The sequence below is a fragment of the Rhincodon typus genome, chromosome 4 (assembly GCF_021869965.1).
Source record: "Rhincodon typus isolate 14 chromosome 4, sRhiTyp1.1, whole genome shotgun sequence".
NCBI lineage: Eukaryota > Metazoa > Chordata > Chondrichthyes > Orectolobiformes > Rhincodontidae > Rhincodon > Rhincodon typus.
The window spans coordinates 67,916,875-67,940,727 of NC_063335.1; the positions used below are offsets into that span (position 1 = coordinate 67,916,875).

A 23,853-nucleotide genomic window follows, 5' to 3' on the forward strand; every position below is an offset into this window, starting at 1 on the left:
AGCATCCTATCTAGATGCATTACAGCTTGGAATGGCAACTGCTCCGCCCAAGATCGCAAGTAATCACAGAAATTTGTGAATGCAGCCCAGTCCATCATGAAAACCAGCCTTCCTTCATTGACTCTGTCTACACTTCCAACTGTTTTGGGAAAGTAGCCAACGTCATCAAAGACCCCTACTGCCCCAGTTATACACTGTTCCACCCTCTTCCATCAGGCAGAAGATACAGAGTTTAAAAATACATACTGACAGATTTAAGAACAGCTTCTTCCCCGCTGTAATCAAACTTGTGAATGGATCTCTCATATATTAGAGTTGATCTTTCTCTGCACCTTCTCTATAGCTTTAACACTATATTCTACATCTGTGCTATTACTCTCATGTACTTATGTAAGAGACAATTTGTCTGGTTAGCACACAGTACAATACTTTTCACTCTATCTCAGTACATGTGACAGTGATAAATCAAATCAAATGTCATGGATTTGAATATAATCGGTATATTGATTGGCCTCCTTTTCAGCCCGGCATGCTTGCACAAATGGTCTCAATTTGTCACTCCATAAGCGCATTTTATTTTTCAGTACCTCATAACTGGGTATGAAGGATCAAGCAGGCAACATCAGTGGTGTTGCTAAGATGCATGTGAGTTTAAGATGCATCATTACAACACTGTCTATATAAATTGCCTATTCTTTGCATTATTACATATTAGTGACATTTTAAAATGACAACCACCCATATCCATGCCAAGTTTTGTATTCGACATGCAAGTGACTTCACACTTTTGGAGGGATTTTCTTGGGGCTTCAAAGGTTGACACATTAATCAACATTAACGGTATTATTTGCTGTATGTTGCAACCTTGCACTGATTTTATTGCAACAACAACTTAAATAATGTCTTTCATATAATGAGACCAAAGTGCTGCTTCACAGGAGAATTATGAAACAAAGTACGACATAACTCACAAAGGTAAATATTAGAGCAGATGTCCAAAGGGTTGGTGAAAGTACTAAGCTTTTAAAAAAATGCCTTAGGAAGAGAGTTAAATAAAGAGGTGGAGGGAATTCCAGAGTTTAAGACCTAGACAACTGGTAATAGCAGAGCATTATAATTTGGAATGCACAAAATGCCTGTATGAGAGGAGCACAGATATCTCAGAGATAAGAAGAGGCCATGTGGGATTTGAAGCATGAGAATTTTTATATCAAGATGCTGCTCAAATAGGAGCCCAATATAGGTGAGTGAGAAGAGGAGTAATAGGGAATGCAACTTTCTGCCACAGAGTTTTGAATTACCTCAAGATTATGGATTGTAAACCTAAGATATTAGCTAGAGATGCATACAGATAGTTGAGTCTCGAGATAATGAAGGACTGGGTGAATGTTTCGACATTAGATCAGCTGAGACAGATGTCCAAGTTAAGCAATGTTTCAGGTTGGCAGCTTGTGACCCTGGGGTCCCACAGGGGACTGCGATGGGCCTTCAACATTTTTCAATCTATATCAATGACTTTAATGAGAGGATCAAAGACACCGTGGCTACATTTGTAGATTACACAAAGATATGTAGCAAAATATGCTGTGAAGCTACCATTAACAAGGATGTGGACTGATAAAGAAAGGTTAAAATGAATGGGCAAAAAATCTGGCAGATGAATATTATGTTGGAAAATGTGAAGCTGTTCACCTTGGCAGGAAGAATAGTAAAGCAGTATCTTACTTAAATATGACTGACTGCAGAAATCTGAGATGCAGAGGGATCTAGGTATTCTACAGCTTGAGTCACAAAATGTTGCTATACAAGTGATAAAGAAGGCTACTGAAATGCTACCCTTTACTACAAGACAAATTGAACAATAAAATCAAGGATGCTACGCTTCAGTTACTCAGGTAATTGGTGAGACCACATCACAAATATTGTGTGCAGTTTTGGTTTCCTTACTTAAGGAATAATATTAATGACTTGGAGGTGGTTCAGTGGTTCACTTGATACCTGGAATAATCAGGTTGTCTCAAGGGAATATTGGACATGCTGGGCTTGTTCTTCTCTATAGTTTAGAAGAGCGAGGTGTGATTTGATTGAAGTTTAAACAATCCTGAATGGTCTTGAAATAGTGGACATGGAAAGGATATTTACGCTTGTGAGACAGTCAAATTCCTAGAATTCCCTCCCTAACAGCATTGTGAGTCTATCTACAGCACATGGACTGCAGCATTTCAAGAAGGCAGCTCACCACCACCACCTTCTCAAGGTCAACAAGGAATCTGCAATAAATGCTGGTCAACCAGTGACCCCCACATCCTATGAGTGAATACTTTTTTTAATAAGTCACTGTTGTGTTGGAAGAAATGCAGCAGCCAAAATGCACACATCAAATTCCCATAAACAGCAATATGACAAGGACAGAATATCTGTTTTTTGTGATGTTGATTGAGGGATGAACATTGTTAGGACATCAGTGATAGCTGCCCGAAGCTTCTCAAAATGGCCATGTCTAATGACATCACTTGAATGTGTACTATGCAGATGTTGCAGCAGTTCTGGAAGTGGATGCATGTACATTTCAGGACTGTTGAGTGTGCACAGTTGGAAGCGATGCCAGGTGGCAGCAGTTACTGGCTTTCATAATAGTTCCATGGAAACGTTTACATCCATCCAAGCAGACAGATGGGGTCCTGGGTTTAATGTCTCATTTAAAAAACAGCACTTCCCTATAGTACAGTGTTCCATTAGCTCTCAAACATCAGCTTAGATTTTTACGCTCAAGCTTCAGAAATGAACCCGGAACCTGTTGATTCAGAGGGCAGAGTGCTACTCCCCAGTGATTTATTAAAAGTGATTTCCATGGCAGAAGGGTTCAGTAATAAGATTTTGTACGCTTACAGGTATTTAGACTGAAATGGGAAGCTTCAAATTTTGCTAATTTCAATCCACGTGCGAACTAACTATAGAAAACATCATGCCATTTAGTAAATATAAACAGTGAATCAGACAGTAAGATATCATTTTCAGGAAGCCTTTGAAGGTGTATTTCACAACAGATCAGAATGTCCAAATTGCAGTGTTTAGCAGAATATGAATGGTTGGCAGAATTGCTGTCCAATTGCATTAAAATAAAAAAGAGATCATCAACTTCATTATTTTCACAAAATATGGTTCATAATGTTTTGACAGGTGACTAATTAGTGGAACGGCCCTAACATTATCATGCAAGTATCCTGAACGTGCAAATAATTTGACACTTTATATGTTCACTTTATACTGGAGATGTGTGTACAAATAATTGTGTTAATTGTTGTTATTATTGATGCAGTAATAAGTTTAAAAAGTTTATTCTGATTTTATGTTGTGGTTTGGCTTAGGCTCACTGAAAGATATGCATTATTATTATTAATTACTTGTCAAACATTTCTCATTGTGATATTATCTTAGGGCCACATCAGGTATTAATCATTCTGTAAATTTTGTGAAACAGTTTGGCTGTACTTAATATAATTTATCTCCTCTTCTTATTGTTTTGGTTTTAAAAATATTTTTCTGTCTGACTCTTGCAGTATTTTCACTGTTTACTGTGACAGCTATTGTCTTTCCTGATTTTCTGAATCCAGATCAACCATAATTTACATAAGTGTGCTGGAAGATTGGCAAAAGTTGTTACCACAAGAATAGGTAGTAAGAAAAGTTATGAGCAATGTAATAAAGTAAAAAAAATGACATGGAAATTAACACCGTTAAGATTTTCATTTAGCACCTTTTAAGCAATACCCTTTACGTCTAAGTTAATTATTCAAAATTTAATAAAACACAATTCCACAAGTGTCTTTGAAATATACACATTGCAATCCACTAACACCTCAGTTTCTGATCACAAGTGCATTCAGCCTTGCATAGTCCTTGCAAAGAAATCTAAGAATTCAAAATTTTCCGACTATATGACTTAATGTTATAGAATAAATTCCTCCAGAAAACCTAGCAAAGGTTTTTTGTCGGATTAATTTTTAAAAGTTCTTTAAATTTATAATGTAGTGCTGACAAAGGCTTTCAATTAGTTTGATTTCTTACAAAAGTCTACACTTTCCAAAACTAAGAATGCTGAATCCAAACTGAAAGGTATTTGGACTAACAAAAGTACTCTACAGTCTGATCAATTCTCTTAATCAGATTCTTCTTGTGCAGTAATTTCTAGTCTAGAAGTATATGCACTTCTACCAATGAAGCAGTCACATTCAGGAAATGACAGACTGCGTACCCAATTACCAATTAAAAATTAGTAGAGGGGAGAAGGTGAATTTGCTGTAGTGTGTTGATGATTTACAAGGCTAATCATTAAGATTTTTCAACCAGCAGTGCAGACAGAGGGTGATGACAAAATGAAGATTATCAGGGCAGAAATAATAAAAATGTTAGTCACTGTGCACCCTGTCAACTGAATGGAACATACCTCATTTACAGATTTCCAAACATAAATACTACATTCTGATACCTAGGGTCAGAGGCTACACTCCATTATCTAGAACCATAGAACACAGAACATAGAACATTACAGCGCAGTACAGGCCCTTCGGCCCTCGATGTTGCGCCGACCTGTGAAACCAATCTGAAGCCCATCTAACCTAAACTATTCCATTATCATCCATATGTTTATCCAATGACCATTTAAATGCCCTTAAAGTGGGCAAGTCTACTATTTTTGCAGGCAGGGCATTCCGCGCCCTTACTACTCTCTGAGTAAAGAACCTACCTCTGACATCTGTCCTATATCTATCACCCCTCAATTTAAAGCTATGTCCCCTCGTGCTACCCATCACCATCTGAGGAAAAAGGCTCCCACTGTCCAATCTATCTAATCCTCTGATCATCTTGTATGTCTCTATCAGGTCACCTCTTAACCTTCTTCTCTCTAACGAAAACAGCCTCAAGACCGTCAGCCTTTCCTCATAAGACCTTCCCTCCATACCAGGCAACATCCTGGTAAATCTCCTCTGCACCCTTTCCAATGCTTCCACATCCTTCCTATAATGCGGTGACCAGAACTGTACGCAATACTCCAAGTGCGGCCGCACCAGAGTTTTGTACAGCTGCAACATGACCTCATGGCTCCGAAGCTCAATCCTTCTACCAATAAAACCTAACATACTGTACGCCTTCTTAACAACGCTATCAACCTGGGTGGCAACTTTCAGTGATCTATGCACATGGACACCGAGATCTTTCTGCTCATCCACACTACCAAGAATCTTACCATTAGCCCAGTACTCTGTATTCCTGTTACTCCTTCCAAAGTGAATCACCTCACACTTTTCCGCATTAAACTCCATTTGCCACCTCTCAGCCCAGCTCTGCAGCTTATCTATGTCCCTCTGTAACCTGCAACATCCTTCCACACTATCCACAACTCCACCAACTTTGGTGTCATCCGCAAATTTACTAACCCATCCTTCTACGCCCTCAACCAGGTCATTTATAAAAATGACAAACAGCAGTGGCCCCAAAACAGATCCTTGAGGTACACCACTAGTAACTGAACTCCAGGATGAACATTTCCCATCAACCACCACCCTCTGTCTTCTTACAGCTAGCCAATTTCGGATCCAAACCGCTAAATCACCCTCAATCCCATGCCTCCGTATTTTCTGCAATAGCCTACCATGGGGAACCTTATCAAACGCTTTACTGAAATCCAAATACACCACATCAACCACTTTACCCTCATCTACCTGTTTGGTCACCTTCTCGAAGAACTCAATAAGGTTTGTGAGGCACGACCTACCCTTCACAAAACCGTGTTGACTATCCCTAATCAAATTATTCCTTTCTAGATGATTATAAATCCTATCTCTTATAATCCTTTCCAACACTTTACCCACAACCGAAGTAAGGCTCACTGGTCTATAATTACCAGGGTTGTCTCTACTCCCCTTCTTGAACAAGGGGACAACATTTGCTAGTCTCCAGTCTTGTGGCACTATTCCTGAAGACAATGACGACATAAAGATCAAAGCCAAAGGCTCTGCAATCTCCTCTCCAGCTTCCCAGAGAATCCTAGGATAAATCCCATCCGGCCCAGGGGACTTATCTATTTTCACACCTTCCAGAATTGCTAACACCTCCTCCTTATGAACCTCAATCCCGTCTAGTCTAGTAGACTGTATCTCAGTATTCTCCTCGACTACATTGTCTTTTTCCTGCGTGAATACTGACGAAACATATTCATTTAGCACCTCTCCTATCTCTTCGGACTCCACGCACAACTTCCCACTACTGTTCTTGACCGGCCCCAATCTTACTCTAGTCATTCTTTTATTCCTGACATACCTATAGAAAGCTTTAGGGTTTTCCTTGATCCTACCTGCTAAAGACTTCTCATGTCCCCTCCTGGCTCTTCTTAGCTCTCTCTTTAGGTCCTTCCGGGCTAACTTGTAACTCTCAAGCGCCCTAACTGAGCCTTCACGCCTCATCTCTACCTAAGCCTCCTACTTCCTCTTGACAAGAGATTCAACTTCTTTAGTAAACCACGGTTCCCTCGCTCGACCACTTCCTCCCTGCCTGACAGGTACATACTTCTCAAGGACACACAGTAGCTGTTCCTTGAACAAGCTCCACATTTCAATTGTGCCCAGCCCCTGCAGTTTCCTTCTCCATCCTATGCATCCTAAATCTTGCCTCATCGCCTCATAATTGCCTTTCCCCCAGCTATAACTCTTGTCCTGCGTTATATACTGATCCCTTTCCATCGCTAAAGTAAACGTAACCGAATTGTGGTCACTATCACCAAAGTGCTCACCTGCCTCCAAATCTAACACCTGGCCTGGTTCAATACCCAGTACCAAATCCAATGTGGCCTCGCCTCTTGTTGGCCTATCTACATACTGTGTCAGGAAACCCTCCTGCACACATTGGACAAAAACTGACCCATCTGAAGTACTCGAACTATAGCGTTTCCAGTCAATATTTGGAAAGTTAAAGTCCCCCATAACAACTACCCTGTTACTTTCGCTCCTATCCAGAATCATCTTTGCAATCTTTTCCTCTACATCTCTGGAACTTTTCGGAGGCCTATAGAAAACTCCCAACAGAGTGACCTCTCCTTTCCTGTTTCTAACCTCAGCCCACACTACCTCAGTAGACGAGTTGTCATCAAACGTCCTTTCTGCCACCGTAATACTGTCCTTGACTAACAATGCCACACCTCCCCCTCTTTTACCACCTTCCCTGATCTTACTGAAACATCTAAACCCCGGAACCTGCAACAACCATTCCTGTCCCTGCTCTATCCATGTCTCCGAAATGGCCACAACATCGAAGTCCCAGGTACCAACCCATGCTGCAAGTTCACTCACCTTATTCCGGATGCTCCTGGCATTGAAGTAGATACACTTCAAACCACCTTCCTGACTGCCGGTACACTCCTGCGACCTTGAAACCTTATTTATGACCTCACTACTCTCAACCTCCTGTACACTGGAGCTACAATCCAGGTTCCCATCCCCCTGCTGAATTAGTTTAAACCCTCCCGAACAGCATTAGCAAATTTCCCCCCCAGGATATTGGTACCCCTCTGGTTCAGGTGTAGACCATCCCGTTTGTAGAGGTCCCACCTACCCCAGAATGAGCCCCAATTATCCAGATATCTGAATCCCTCCCTCCTGCACCATCCCTGTAGCCACGTGTTCAACTGCTCTCTCTCCCTATTCCTCGCCTCGCTAGCACGTGGCACGGGTAACAAACCAGAGATAACAACTCTGTTTGTTCTAGCTCTAAGCTTCCACCCTAGCTCCTTGAATTTCTGCCTTATGTCCCCATCCCTTTTCCTACCTATGTCGTTGGTGCCTATGTGGACCACGACTTGGGGCTGCTCCCCCTCCCCCTTAAGGATCCCGAAAACACGATCTGAGACATCATGGACCCTGGCACCTGGGAGGCAACACACCAACCGCGAGTCTCTCTCGTTCCCACAGAATCTCCTATCTGTCCCCCTAACTATGGAGTCCCCAATGACTAATGCTCTCCTCCTCTCCCCCCTTCCCTTCTGAGCAACAGGGACAGAGTCTGTGCCAGAGACCTGTACCCCATGGCTTACCCCTGGTAAGTCGACCCCCCAACAGTATCCAAAACGGTATACTTGTTTTTGAGGGGAATGGCCACAGGGGATCCCTGCACTGTCTGCCTGTTCCCTTTCCGTCCCCTGACTGTAACCCATCTACTTTTTTCCTGTACCTGAGGTGTAACTACCTCCCCGTAACTCCTCTCAATTACCCCCTCAGCCTCCCAAATGATCCGAAGTTCATCCAGCTCCAGCTCCAGTTCCCTAACACGGTTTCCGAGGAGCTGGAGTTGGGTGCACTTCCCGCAGATGAAGTCAGTGGGGACACTAGTGGTGACCCTTACCTCCCACATTCTACAGGAGGAGCATACAACTGCCCTAACATCCATTCCCACTGTTCTGAGTTCCCAAACAGACAAATTAAAAAAAAAAAAAAATACTAGCAGCCTTACCAAATCAGCGCTCAGAACCTTTTTTTTTGGTTAGAGGAGGAGGATGGGTGGGAGACACTACCTAGGCAGTGTTTCGGGTAAAGCAACCGCCCAAATATATTACCTCACTTACTCCAAAAATGGAGTCACGCGAGGTAAGACTTTTATAACCGAAAAGCTCACCTTCCCAGGCTGCCCTCGCGCTTCCTCCCGGACTCCCGCCGCTGAAACAACTGGGCACAAATTTTCAGATGGCAGGGTTTCCCATCTTGCCACTTGAACAATTAGGAGGGAATTGTCTAAGGTCAGTGTCCCTGTGAGGTGAGTGGGCAAGGGAGGGAGTTAATGGCCAGCTTTAAGAGGGTGTGATGGCTGGAGGGGAAGGAATTTGAGAGGGATATCAGCTGGTTGACAGTTGGTCCCACAGATGGATACATGTGAACCCCCAAAGAAAGTAACCTTCCCCTATTACCAACTTCAGCTCACACGGCTGATTGGCATGGGCCACTCCTGCCATGGGTGAAATAGCAGTGGGACAGGATGAGGCTCTTTATTGGCCATTAGTTGATGAATTACTGTGCTTATTGGGTGCAAGTAGGAACATATTAGGGCATGCAGGCAGCCCCCACACTGCATTTCACCAGCTACACAACTTCTCCCTGCTCTAAGGCAACTGTAAAATATCACTCCATATGTTAACAACAAATAGAAGTAGTGCAACACTGAAGGTTAAATGTAATAAATAGGATCTATTCTGGTTTGTGGAGTTGAAGAGAGTTATTTCTAGAAAACATGATTAAGTGATGAGTTGAACTGCTGAATTTCTACAATTCTAAAATGGACAAATGCAGTCGGTTCTATAAACAGCTAATTTTCATAATAAAAGAAACTTTCCAAAAAAAAAAGGTGTTCGTCAACTTCAACTTTAAAAATGTATCTATATGTATACGAAATTAACTTACCCCTTCATCACTGGATGAATGCAGCAGAAGAGATGAAATGCTTGGTTCTAGAAGCTGTATTTGGAAATTAAGGATCAGATACAAAATATGGTCAGATATGTGTACATACTGGATTTTATATATTCAAAAATGAAGAAAATCTTTACTTGGACGCCACCAGCACTAGGTAAGTTGCTAAATGCTAGCTGTTACAATTCTGAATATTCTACAGCTTGCTTCACCCAACAAAACGGATCTAATTGCAATACTGATATATGCAGGCCTATTTTCTGAACTTAGCTCAATTCCATATGTATAATGTTTACATTTACTTCCAAAGACAACCTCAATTACCAGTAAGAGTTCCCATTACAATCAGAAAAGTCAGCAAAACTGATATCTGCTCAATTTTCTCAAAGGCACTGAAATCATGTCGAACCCTTTTACCTGCCACAATTGCACTAATTCTGTCTGGTATTACTCTTGAAGAGAATTAAAATATTAATACAGTATGGTATTTAGGATTATGCTCACAAACAAACTTTGTTTGCCCTAGTCAAATAGAACTACAAAGGCACAGAAAAAACTCACAAACAAAATCTTCAGCCAAATATTTTAGGAAAGTGTCTTAAAGTCCTGGTATAAAAGTGCATAAAAATAATAAAAGTATAATTACTTTAGGGATGCTATGTATGTACTATCATAAATTGATTTCTGTGGGGTATGATGCAATTACATTACAAAGGAAATGTTTAGAAAGAACACTGTTAACTGAGTATATATCTTTGGGCAAAGTTGAATAATCTATTTGAAGTTTTAAAGTTTTGCTGAACATTCTATTCTAAATATTATGTTTGATATTCACCATTTCCTCATTACACTTTTTTAAATTACAATCCATGTACTAGTAAACATTAAGAAACATTACTTAATGAACCTCACCCTTATTGGCCAAATTATTCAGCAGGAAAGCCTTCATTTCCTGATTTAGTTATTCTGAATTAAAATTTATCAAAATATAGCAACTGCACCTTAGTTCAACATCCTTAATGAGCAGTTTCGTAGGGCAAAGTGTTACCAAATTGGTGTGAACTGAAAGGAGATTTGACAATGTGGTGGTAAGCAATATTTCCTAATGGCCTATATACAGCGGCTGTTGAAATGCTTACAAATAATATTGTCCAATTGAGTACATATTATCACTCATGAATAAAAGAGGTCTTGGATCATCTCACCCTCTTAGCAAAAATAAACCAATATTTGAAGAAATAAAACAAAGAAGTCCAAATAAGAGGCAACTTGAACTTCATGACAAAATGTTTCGACTCTTAATAAAATAACTTTCAAGCCAGTCTAAGATTTAATTGTTTTAGAAAGTTGCATGTCAAGGTAGCCAGTTCTAATATCACATACATCAATCTGACTTTCATCTGATCAGTAACATTGCACGAAATTAACAGGAATCAAGCAATGAACAGAAATCAAAGATCTTTAAAGAAAGGATTTCTGTCTATAATTTCCAAATGTCCTCATCTCTGTTACCAAGCAACCTCTTTTCACTGAAGAACTGGGCTGGGCAGAACTTGAGACTGCTCTATGGCTGCCATTAGTGCTACTCTGATTAGTCAGTTTGTTTTCCTTCTTTTCTCATACAATCATAGAATGCCTACAGTGTGGAAACAGGCCATTCGGCCCACACCAACCCTCCAAAAAGCATCCCACCCAGAACCATCCCCCACCCTCTCCCTGTAACACTGCATTTCCCATGGCTAACACAACTAATCTACACATCCCTTAACACTATGGGCAATTTAACGTGGCCAATCCACCCACTGGACTATGGGAGGAAACCAGGGCATCCGCCAGAAACCCACGCACAGGGAGAATGTGAAAACTCTGCACAGACAGGTGCCCGAGGATGGAATTGAACCCAGGACCCTGGCGCTGTGAGTCAGTAGTGCTAACTACTGAACCACCGTGCCACCCAGGAAAAATGCATTACACTATAACAAGGTGCTTAATTAAGCTGTTTACTGAGAACTGACTGCACATATCTCCAGTCTTCACATTCAGCTCCAGAAGTAAATTGCCAAAAACAAACCTTCAACCCTTGATACATAATTTCAGTCTTTGTAGACTCCAGCAGGAAGTGTATAATAAACAAATTTTTCTTCAATAAAGAAATCTAGTAGTCTTTTGAGGTAATATTTCAGCACTGAATTATGCTTTGTCACACTTAGTGGATAATCTGGAAACCAGAACTGAATAACTGTTACCTTGATTTTTACAGTACTATGGGGCAGGTCTGGATACCGCAGAAACACTTCCAACTGCATTTTTGTAAGGGGTGTCATCACAGACTGGGCACATTGACGGCAGTAAAATGATTCACTATGACAAGAATAATATGATTTTTAAAACATGCAAGTAAAATGATTTCCTAAAAGCTGAGAATTAATATTTGAATACAGCATAATGATTGCACAATCTTGGAAAAGTACAGTGAATCACAAGAATGGACATTCAGCCTGGACTTCTCTATTGACAGTTGTCTGATTTTACCAGATCCACCAGGGGGTTAAATAAGTGGTACTCAACGGATTAACTTTTGCAAAGGTAAGGAAGGATAAGTTACCAAGTCCACACTCTCTTACCCACTAGTGACCAGAGACTTATCAGTATCAATAACGGCCTCAAACCAGGTTACAGCACAAATTCATTGTAAACATTTGTACCGATATATTATCAGAGATTTAGGTATTAATTAGTTGGATATTTGTTTGGTCAGGAAATTCTATACAATATAGGAGACGCTATACAAAGCAACAAAAGTAACCAAGACAATGTTTTTTTCTAATGCTGCTGCGATGTAGGTATGTGTGGCAATTACACAGAAAGGTTCCATAAATATCAATAAATCAAATTCCCAAATTAATTGTTTTGGTGGTACTGCATGAGGGATGGATATTAATCAGGATGTTGGGACAATTTCCTTGGTTTTCTTAGAATGGTGTTCTGGGACTTTGTACTTTCACCTGGAAAGACAAATGGGACATTAGCTTGGAGTCCTATCCAGAACAGCATCTTCAAAAGTACAACACTTTCTCAATTACTGCATCAAAATGCATGCCTAGGTTAAATGCTCATGCTTCTAGAAATGGGATTTAAACTGACAGCCTTCTGATTAAAAGGCATTAACCCAAGTCTGATGCTAGGAAATAATTTTTGAGCATTGCTTCTGCGGCTGCAAATGTTTGCCACCTACATTTGCATATCTATGACCAAAGATGGGGGACAAAAAATAAATTATAACTTACCTGAATAATTACAATAGAGTTTAGTGCAGATTTTCTGCTCATTGCTCCCTCACTAAGTGTCATCTATTTTCTCCCAGATCACCAGCCTGACATTGGCTCTTGACTGCTGCTTCACTGTATCCTACGTCCAACTAACTCTCCCATCTGTTTCCGTGGGTTGCACTACCAAAAGAGGTCTGACCACCATTCATTCTTTGTTCAGCCAATTTTTCCTGCTCCTTAGCTTGTAAGCAACACTGTGGTATTTTAGTAGTGTCACCTTAATAACTCAATGTTGTTCACTTTATTTGTGGGGAACATTGCTGATATTCCAAATACGGTTTTAATTTTTATGAATACAGAAATCCATTGATTTTGAATAACAGATGCAGTCTATCAAACAATCTTTTTAAAAAATGTTATCATTCATATCTTTGAAAAAGATTATGGTGAATCACCTTGAATGGCTTCAATCATTGTCATATTGGTGCAATCATGTCATTGTTAACTGTTTCAGGACAATGTGCAACTTAGAGGAGGAACTTTGGGTGAATGAGGGAACTTAGCAGGGAATTGAATGTTAGCATATTCAACTTGAAATATTAATTCTGTCTTATTTTCTCCACAAATGCTGCTAGACCTGTTAAAATACTTTCTGCTTTTATTTCAGATCTCCAGCATTTACAATGTTTCACTTTTATCCAATTAGATCTAACATGCTCAAAGGTATAAGGCATATTAAAGAAAAATAGTGCTGTTTCCCATTAAAATTTTGTCTCAGATTTACACATACTGACCCTTCTCCATGCTTCTTTTCCAGTTTTCCATTTCCACATCTGTTGCAAACTATCCATGAAAAAGCATTAGCCTCATCAACACCAACAACAGTCCCTGATAAGCAAAAGAAACCTCTTGTTTATAGGCATACTATCAAGTCAAAATGAACATAACATCTGAACAAAAGTTTGCACAAAATGTATGGATTAAGTGAAATTGAACACAAGTAATTAGAAAGAATGTCATTGGTATCACTTTTAAACAGCTAGCCATAATTATTCATTGATCTCCTGTAGCACAGCTCACAGACAAAATTGCAAATAATTTCTTAACTACATGTAAACCGTCAGTAAAGAAGAAGTTGAAGATGATAGGGCGAGGACACTACCCGGAAGAATCCTGCAATAATGTCCTGTGGTTGAAACAAGTGGCCCCCAACAACGACAGATATTTTCGAACGGACCTGTCCAGAGACGTTATTACACATCTCTGAAGCAGATGGGACTTGAACCTGGGTCTCCTGATTCAGAGGTACAAACACTACCATGACAGCCCAAGAACTCCCGCTCAAAAATCACAATTATCTTCCTTTAATATCATTAACCTGTAGCCTGTTTTCTCCCTAATTCCGAATGATTTCAACTTCAGTATGGTTTCTTAATGGCACACTGTGTCAAATGCGGCCTTGATGCCAAGGCTCAGTTTTGGATATTGAGCTATGTTTGAATCATGGCTGTAATGTTAGCAAAACCCAAACTAAGCACTGGTGAACAAGTTATTGGAATCTAATAACATCTAATAACAGACAATAACAGCTTCCACTAATTTGCTAACAGCTGGGAGTGGAATCATAGGCCAGTAATTGGCCAGTTCAGATTTCCTTATTTTGGCGTGGATATCAGTGCTGTTGCTCTATTGGAACACCTTGGCTAGGATTGCAGCTAGTTTTGGCGGACAAGCCTTCAGTACTACAGCTAGGATTTTGTTAGGAATTTTGCTGTATCCAGTATGTTTGGTAACTTTATGGATTTCACATGGAGCTGAATTGACTGATAAATTATGAGGGGAATTTACTTTTGAGAACGAATAATTACATGAATGGTTTTCTTTTTAGATTAAACCTTAATATTGAAAACCATTTTTAATTTATGCACTGTATATTTATTCCTGTTTAATACAATTAATGGACCTTCAGTTGCAAGGATCAATTTTAAAGTCTTTGCCTTTGATGATTCAAACTAGAAAAAAGATTTGCCAGCTCATGTGATACCTATTAAAGTCAACACCAGATTCTTATGATCTGAAATATGTGGGAGAATTCATTCCATGTAATAATTGCAGTGCAATGGTAGGAAATTTGAGAGGGTCCTGAGGCAACTCTCCAGTGAGACATGAAAAATAACTTCAATTCTTATATCTACTATATTTATTCGATGATGAACAAGGATAAAATCATTATCAACCAGGTGAGAATCCATCTATATAAAATCAATGATGCTGAGAACACATTCCTACAAGGGACAAATAAATCGTATTACAGCTTGCTTTTGTGTAAACCATTGCCACTACACAAAGTGAATAACCTCATAACAACAGGAGGAATGCTACAATCATTTCACAAGGGGCTGATTTTGTCTCTGGAAAGTCCAGAGTAACTGTTTAAAACAATTCATGGTGAGAACGATGTCTGTGCAGAATATTCTGTGAATAAAGAGATTTTAATCTTGCCCTTTCTTCGTATAGTTGAAAACATTTATAATTCTTAAGTATTGAGAAAGCATGACATACTGATTATCACAAGGTCAGCCAAGTGGACCTCACAGAATGAGTTCCCTGACTGGGGCTGTTAATCTGGTCCAATCAGAGAGCTCTGACTGACAGAAAGGAATATGAGTGTCAGACATCCTGTTCACTCTAGAGCTGGATCATTGTCAAGGTCTATGTATCTAAAGGGTGACTTGTTAATGGGATACCAGCCTCTGTGGACGTATTTCAGTGGTGATGAGAGAAAAGCACGCGCCTGAAGAAATTCGTTCTCAGAAGTCGTCTTTGAGTTGGAGTAAGCATTTCTGGTATTATGCTTTTATTTGGGAAGGTTAACACGTTTGATGCTGCCATTGAAGTGGGCCCAATATGTGGAAAGAATGAGTTATTTTTTCCAGGCAAATGACACTGGGGGAGATGAAAAGCAACAAGTAATTCTCCTGACAGCTTGTGCATCTGCAGGTTTTTTTGGTTATTAGGAGCCTAACTTTCTCTGAGGCATCAGATTCTAAAACCTTTCAAGAATTGATGGATTTAGTTTGGGAATATTATGATCCCAAGCCTCCTTTAATTGAGATGCCATTGGTTTTAGTTGGAAATTCGAAAACTAGGGGAAACCTTTTTGGGATTTTTGATGAGGTAAGACAATAGACAGAAGTATTTGACTTTGATTTAACCCTTAAAGAGATGCCGAGAGACTGTTTGGTATGTGGGATTCATGATCTAACCATGCAAAAGTGCTTAACAGCTGAAGCCCAACTGGACTTCAAACAGGCACTACAACTGGCTCTTTCATTGGAAAATGGGGCAAGTGTGCTCATTAGTTGCAGGCCATTTCAATGGATGTGGACACCCTTGCCAGTCTGACTGAGCTCGAGGAACACTAGCTGAGTAAAGGCAATTGTACAGCCTCAGTCAGGACATGTCCTGAACAGAGAGACACTAAGTCAGCCCACAGCAAATCCCCAAAACGCAGCCAAGCCTTGGCCAAATGGTTAAAATATTCTTCAAGCATTGTAGTTGCTGCCAGTATGTGGACTCGAGACAGCAAAAGAATCCCACTAGACTTAAATTGAGTAAGACAACTCATGGGCCGGTATCCAAGAGACTGCATACCCTGGAATGTCCACTTATATCTGGTTTGGAACAGTTAAATTGCTTACAACATCCAAATCAGAACAAATCAAAATAAACATCAGGGCAAATGGTCACCCAGTTCTGATAGAGATTGATATCGGCATGGCTGTATCAGTGATTGCAGAACTAATCTTTAACAAAATTTGCTCTGGACTCCAACCTCTAAGTTGCACAAAACCTCGGCTAGACTGAGAACCTATACTGGGGAACCTCTACAAATTAAGGGTGCAACTTCAGTTCCGGTCTCTTATAGAGAAACTCTTTGTTCAGTTACCACTGATGTCGTAAAAGGCTCGGGCCCAAGCTTGATGGGGCAAACTTGGTTGAGAAAGATTCACCTAGTTTAGTTCAACATTTTTCAATTACAAAATGGCTGCCTAATTGAAGTCCTAATTAAATACCTTAAGTTTTTCCAGGAAGGTCTAGATACTACCAAAGGAGCCAAAGCCATCTTGCATTTTAACCAGGAAGCAATTCCACGATTCTGCAAAGCCCATCCCAGTGGCATTTGGCTTACAGGGAAAAGCAGAGGCAGAAAGCAGAAAGCTGGAAAGCGAAGGAATCTTCAAACCAGTCCAGTTTGAGGAATGGGCAGCACCGGTTGGGGTCAGTTCATCCGTGTGGGGATTTTAAACACACGGTCAACAGGTTTTCGCAGTTGCATAAATATCCAATCCCTCGCACAGACGATTTATACACAAAGCTAGCAGGGAGGCGGTGCTTCATGAAGCTGGACATGAGCAATGTGTACTTGCAATTGCAGTTGGATAAGGATTCCCAGAAGTATGCTACAATTAATACCCATAAGGGTTTGTACCTAGATACCATATGCGGCATCATCAGCCTGTGCAAATTTTCAGTGGACGACGGAGAACATTTTACAAGGTCTACTCTGGTCACCATTTATCTGGATGACGTGCCAATAACAGGGAAGACCAATAAGGAGCACTTAGAGAACTTAGACACAGACCTTGGAGGATTCTCCCAGGCGGGCATATGCCTTAGAAGGGAAAAATGTGTGTTCCAGGCACTCCAAGGGACTTACTTGGGCTACAGAGTTGACAAGATTGGGTTACACCCGTTAGAAGATAACGTGACGGCGACCAAAGGTGCCCTGGCTCCTACGTCAGTACCAGAACTTGGGTCTTTCCTTGGGCCGGTGAATTATTACAAAAAGTTCATACATAAGCTGGCCTCCATCCTGACACCTTTGCACCAACTCTTAAAGGAAATGTTTATGTAGCCAAGCCATAGCTTTCAGGGGAGTGAAGAAACCGCTATCATCCTCTGAGGTGCTGGCACACTATGATCCCAAGTGAGATCCGATATTGATAAGTGATGCTTCCCCTTTGGCACCGGGGTAGTATTAGCTCATAGGCGGTCCAATAGAGAAGAATACCCAACAGCCTATGTATCCAGGACTTTAGCTAATGCAGAGTGTAAATACGCCCAGATAGAGAAGGAAGGTTTGGTGGTCACATTTGAAGTCAGGAAGTTCCACCAATACCTTTTATGGACATAAATTTGTAATAATAACAGATGATAAGGCCCTACTAGGTCTACTTAACAAGGACAAGGCAGTGCTGCCCATAGCTTCAGGCCAAATTCGGTACTGGGCTCTAATACTAAGTGCGTATAACCACAAGTTGCAACATCATCTGGGCGATCAAGTAGCAGATAAGAATGCATTGAGCTGCCTCCCACTGCCAGTGGTACTGCCACTGAAAGAGTCCGTAATGGTTTTAAATTTTCTGGACACACTTCCAGTCACAGCTGACAATATCAAACTTTAGATGTTGAAACATCCAGTGTTGGCAAAACTGAAACAGTTGATGATGATGGGAGAAACCAAAGGGCCATCACAACCAGAATTGAAATCCTTTTGGACCTGGACAAGCCAGATCACAGTAGAGAATGGCATATTATTATGGGGAGCAAGAGTGATTGATCTGAGCACAGGTCGCTACCAGATACTGGCTGAACTCCACCAGCGTCATCCAGGGGTTTCCAAAATGAAGATGTTGATGAGAAGTTGTATTTGGTGGCCAGGATTGGATGCAGACGTAGCCGTGTTGGTGGGGCAGTGCCCAGAGTGCCAACAAGGACAAAAATAATGCCAGCAACTGCCCCACATTTGAGAGAATGGCCGGGTAAACCCTGGACTTGGTTACACGTCAAGTTGCAGGTCCCTTTATGGGGATTTTCTTAGTCATTGTGGATGCCCACTCAAAATGTCTGGATGTGCACAAGAGTTCATTTGTCAAACACAGGATGATACTAAAACCTGTGCTCATCTTCTGCAATACACAGACTCCCAGAAGTATTGGTCACAGAAAATGGGCAATCATTTACCATGGAATTTGAGTATCTCCTAAAGTCAAATGGTATTCGCCATATAAAGACAGCTCCATACCATCCATCATCCAATGGTCTGGCAGAAAGAGCAGTCCAAACTTAAGGCAGACTTAAAGAAACAGCCTATAGCTTCACTAGACACCAAACAGTCCTGGTTCCTATCTGATCATAGGTCCACCCACTGTGCAACTACAGGAATAGCTCCGAAAGAGTTGCTAATGGGGAGAGGATTCCACACCAGGTTACATCTGATCTTCCCAGAGCTTGGTGGGGTGGTGGAATGGTGAAACAACACCAGGAACACGAATGCCGGACACAACACTGCACAAAGTGAGAGAAGGGATGAAGTTTGATGTAGGAACCATGGGAAAGTTCCTGCATGGGTAAGTGGCACAGTCGATGCGAAATCAGGTCCAGTGATGTATAAAAACCAGTTCTGAGGAAGGGTCACTGGACCCGAAATATTAACTCTGATTTTTTTTCCACAGATGTGGGCAGACCTGCTGAGCTTTTCCAGCAACTTCTGTTTTTGTGCCAGTGATGTATAAAGTTTGGGTAGGTGCAATGTCCTGAATAAGCACGTGGACTATATGAAAGCTGCAAGCTTACAAATGATGCAGGAGCAAAACATGCCTGGCTTCTCAACAGCCTTTCGGACTGTTCTGGAACCCGTGGGTTCTCCCTCTCTGTCAAGCATTGAAGATACCTTGGAAACGGAGATGGACATGGCGGAGTTCACTGCCTGGACAGCTGTGCCGCGTGAAAAGGAGATTGAATTTCTTGGGAGACATTCTGGGCCAAGAGGTAAGCTGTTGTGTTTCATGGCACCTGTGTCAGAGGCAGAGTTGGAGGAACCTGGCCCACTGCTAAAACACCCCAGAAGGAGCTACAAAAAAAAACCCAGCATGTGCCCTTGGACTCAGAGGGTTAGGGATGTAGTGGTTGTTACAAGGTCAGCCAGGTGGACCTCATAAATATGAATTCTCAGATGTGGGCTGTTAATCTGGTCCAATCAGGGAGCTCTGGCTGACAGATATCAACAGGAGTGTCAGAGGTTCTGTTCACTCTGAAAGCTGGCTCACTACCAAGGATTCTCCACATGTAAATAAAGGGTGACTTGGTGATGGGATACTGGCCTTAGTGGAGTTATTTCACATGATATTACTGGAAGCACTAAGTCTCAGATAAGACATCAAACAAAGCCATCTGCCTGCTTAGGCAGTTTGAAAGATCCCACGGCATTAATTAAAGCAAGAAGTGCAGTTTTCTGACCAAACATAAAAACAGATCACACGATGCTTTATCTTATTGATGTCTGGAGGTCCTTACAATGTACAAATTGGCTGGCACAATTACCAATGCCATCGTAATTATACTTCAAAACTAATCGATATGTCTTGAAGGTTTACCAAGATCAAGGTTATGTTAACAGGGTACTAGTATTGGTAATACTATTGGGCAGAATCAACAGTGATTTATGAAAGAGCAGAATGAATAAGGCGAAAAATATTCATCTATTGTGCTGGGTTTTCAAAAAGAATTTCAGAAATGGGTCACACAGGAGGCTTTTATTTACACAGAAGTTGGACTTTTGGGATTGAGATTAATATATTGGTGTGAGGTGACCTTAATTAATAGATGGGAAAATAGAGCAGGAATAAACAAATAAGTTTTCGGTTAACAGGCTACGACTAATGGGATACCACAATGATCTGTACTTGGGCCTCAGTTACCTATAAAGTATGTCAGTTACTTAGTTGAGGGTACCAAGTGCAATGTATTCCTATTTGTTCACAGTACAAAGTTGGGACAAAACAATAAGTTTATGAGCAAATGGGCTGCAAAAGAATTTAGGCAGGTTAATTGAAGAGGCAAGAACGTGGCAAATGGGATTTAATGTGGAAAAGTTATGAATATTCTGAGGCACCTCATATACAAATCACAAAAAAGTTAATATGCAGGTACAGCAAACAATTGCAATAAAGGGACTGGTGTTTAAGAATTAAAAAAAAGTCTTACTGTAATTATATCAGCCTTACTGTGACCATACCTGAAGTACATAAGGAAGAATATACTTGTACTTTGAGAAAAGATTAAGACAGCTAGGTCAATATTCTTTAGAGTTTAGAAGAATGAGAAGTATGATCTCATTGAAATAAATAAAACCTAAATAGACTCAACAGGGCAAATGCTGGAGAATACTTTCACTGATTGATGAGGCTTGATCTAGGCTTCACAGTCTCAGAACATGGGACCAGTTCATCATAGATGATTCATCATAGAATCCCTACAGTATGGAAACAGGCCCTTTGGCCCAACAAGTCCACACCGACCCTCATACATCCCATCCAGCCCAATCCCCTACAATCCACCTGATCTACACATCCTTGAACACTATGGGCAATTTAGTATGGCCAAACCACCCAACCTGCACATCTTTGGATTGTGGGAGGAAACTGGAGCACCCGGAGGAAACCCACACAGACACGGGGAGAATGTGCAAACTCCACACAGAGAGTCGCCCGATGGCGGAATCAAACCCGGGTTCCTGGAGCTGTGAGGCAGCAGTGCTAACCACTGAGCCACTGTGCCGTTATGTAGGATTGTGAAGAAAAAGACTGCCTTCAATCAAAGGGTTGTGAATCATTGGGATTTTCTGCCTTATTTGTTGAGTATAGTACAGATAGGTCAACAGATTTTTGAATTCTAAGAGAATCAAGGAATATAGGAATAGTGCAGGAAGGTGATTATGGTAGATCAGTTACTGACTCATTGAATAACAGAGCAGACTCAAAAGTATTTAGCTGGCCTATACCTGCTCCTATTTCGAGGTTACGGTTTGGAGCATTTCAAAGACAAGAAAGTTGCTTTAGGCATTTCCTATAACAATCTGTTCAGAGATGTTATTACACACTTCTGGACCAGGTAGGACTTGAACCCAGACCTCTTGGTTCAGAGGCAGGGATACTGCAATGTGTCACAACAGCCCTAAGAATGGTGCTTAATAATTGCCAGTTTATTTGTTCAATTAGAAACAATTAACATCTAATTACGTCTCTGTTACAGAAGACAAACAAAACTCTTGAAACCTACCAGTTAAATACAGAACAAAAACGAATGTCTGGGAGGCAAGGGTGGAGCTTTTAGACGAGTCATAGAATTTGCCCATTAGTGCACAAAAACAGTATTTGTAAGTCACAACACCCAATATCAGGATTTCAGCTCTATTTAAATTACACCACGGAAAAGGCTTTTATTGTTAGCTCATTGTTCCGGCAATAAGAGTCATCGATTAGGCTTTTAAAAGGAAGGAGAAGCAATGCAAGGGCCTCTTGACGAATAATAACAGGAAATCTAGAGAAGAGTGATTACAAAAACCAAAAGAAACAGCGGATGGTGTAAATCAGGAACAAAAACAAAGTTGCTAGAAAAGCCCAGCAGGTCTGGCAGCATCTGTGAAGGAAAAAACAGAGTTAATGTTTCGGGTCTGGTGACCCTTCCTCAGAACAGAACGTTTTTGTTGTTGTTGAATAGTGATGACAATGCTTGGAAGGAATTTAAGTCACATTTAGAGGGTTTAGGTTGTCTCTAGGGATCGCCTCAGTAACAGCTTACAAACTGAATCGATGCAGTAGTTGTGCTTCTATCTCTGGACTGGGAAGCCTGGGTTCAAATCCCACCTACTCCAGAGGCGTATAATAACATCTCTGAAGAGGTTGGTTATGAAAATATCTACAAATTGAATTCATAGTAAATCTAATTGCAGTGCATATCTTATAAACCGGACTGGTACAGCATCTTGAAACTTTGTCATCCAGAAAAGAAATCTGCACAATTAAGATATTCTGGAGTCAATCTATTTTGTGAGATTTTCTTTTAACTTGCAGTACCTATATTGGAGCACCGATATGAATAAATAACCAAACAAAGAGGTAAAAACACAGGCTCACCTTGGACTGTACACAAAGAATTTACTTTGGTCATAGCACTGAGTTCATTAAGGACAATGTTTCCAGTCAATGAAGAGATTTTCTGATTTTCATCACTTTGCAACACCAATTTGTTGACTGAAAGTACAGTACCCTCAACACACACAATACAGCCTACAGAATAAGAGAAAATGAGACTTTGTATGACAAGATACCACATGCAAACAAAGTAAGTGTTTTGTAGAAAAAAATGAGGGATTTAACAAATAAAATATTCTCGTTTCCACTTTTTACGAAATTGTTATTAGACAAACCTGCAGATGCACAGCTGCTAAATTGAAACATTGAACTAAGATCTTCAGAGTAAACTTGTTAAAGTAAATCTCAGTAGTTCTCTTTCTACTCCTCCTTGTAAGAGATTTTAAATTGAAAAAATGAAGATCTCATAGAAATGCATTGTGTACTGCAGAAAGGAATTAAATTATTCAAGTTACATTAAAGTAAAGTTGCCATAGTCCCAGAGTACAGCTGCTCTTTCATTATAGATTGTTGACTAGTGGTGGTTCAACCCGAGGGTCACCACGCCTCAGGCGAGAGTGAGACTAAGAAGGTTGGATCTTCACAGTAGCCTCATCTGATATTGTTACTGAATCCGTGCTGTTGGCATCACTCTGCAGCTCAAACCAGCTGTCCAGCCAACTGAGCTAACCAACCGCTTAAATCCTTTAAAAGTGTGCTGCTGTACAACACTCTTGTACAGGTTAAACCAGTGTTTAGTTCAGGTTCAGCAAAACCTGCTTGCTCTTAAACTCATGCCCCTATTTATAGGATCCTACATGTTTTATTAGCCAAACCCTAAATCTGCCATGCTGCCTTCAATACTTCATGCACATACATCCCCAAGACATTTGAAGTTTAATAATTTTTCCATAATACACAATGCTACCAAATTTTGGAATTGAGTCTTATACATTCAATGTTTGGTTATTAATATAATCAAAGAGAGCAGGGATTCTAATAATAACACTGGGGAAATCTTATTTATAAATCTTCCTGCAATCTGAAAAACAGCTGTTCATAAATATGTTTTGTTTCCTGTCATTCAGCCAAACTGTCATTCATGTCGTTGTTCCTTTTATTCCACTGGCTCTAACTTTGCCCACAAGTCTGTTG

General features: G+C 40.6%; 1 protein-coding gene across 9 annotated transcripts in view; it reads right to left on the minus strand.

The window, feature by feature from the left end:
• The window catches only part of spidr (scaffold protein involved in DNA repair), a 250,462-nt gene that overhangs the window by 1,319 nt on the left and 225,290 nt on the right, over positions 1-23,853 (minus strand). For 7 of the 9 annotated variants that reach the window (XM_048595620.1, XM_048595614.1, XM_048595617.1 and 4 more), the window contains 4 exons: positions 22,702-22,854; positions 13,516-13,609; positions 11,699-11,813; positions 9,444-9,497 (listed from right to left, as the gene is read on the minus strand). In XM_048595620.1, coding sequence (XP_048451577.1) covers positions 9,444-9,497; positions 11,699-11,813; positions 13,516-13,609; positions 22,702-22,854 — 416 coding nt within the window. The remainder of the gene's footprint in view (positions 1-9,443; positions 9,498-11,698; positions 11,814-13,515; positions 13,610-22,701; positions 22,855-23,853) is intronic. The other 2 variants (XM_048595615.1, XM_048595618.1) reach the window with 2 other exon arrangements.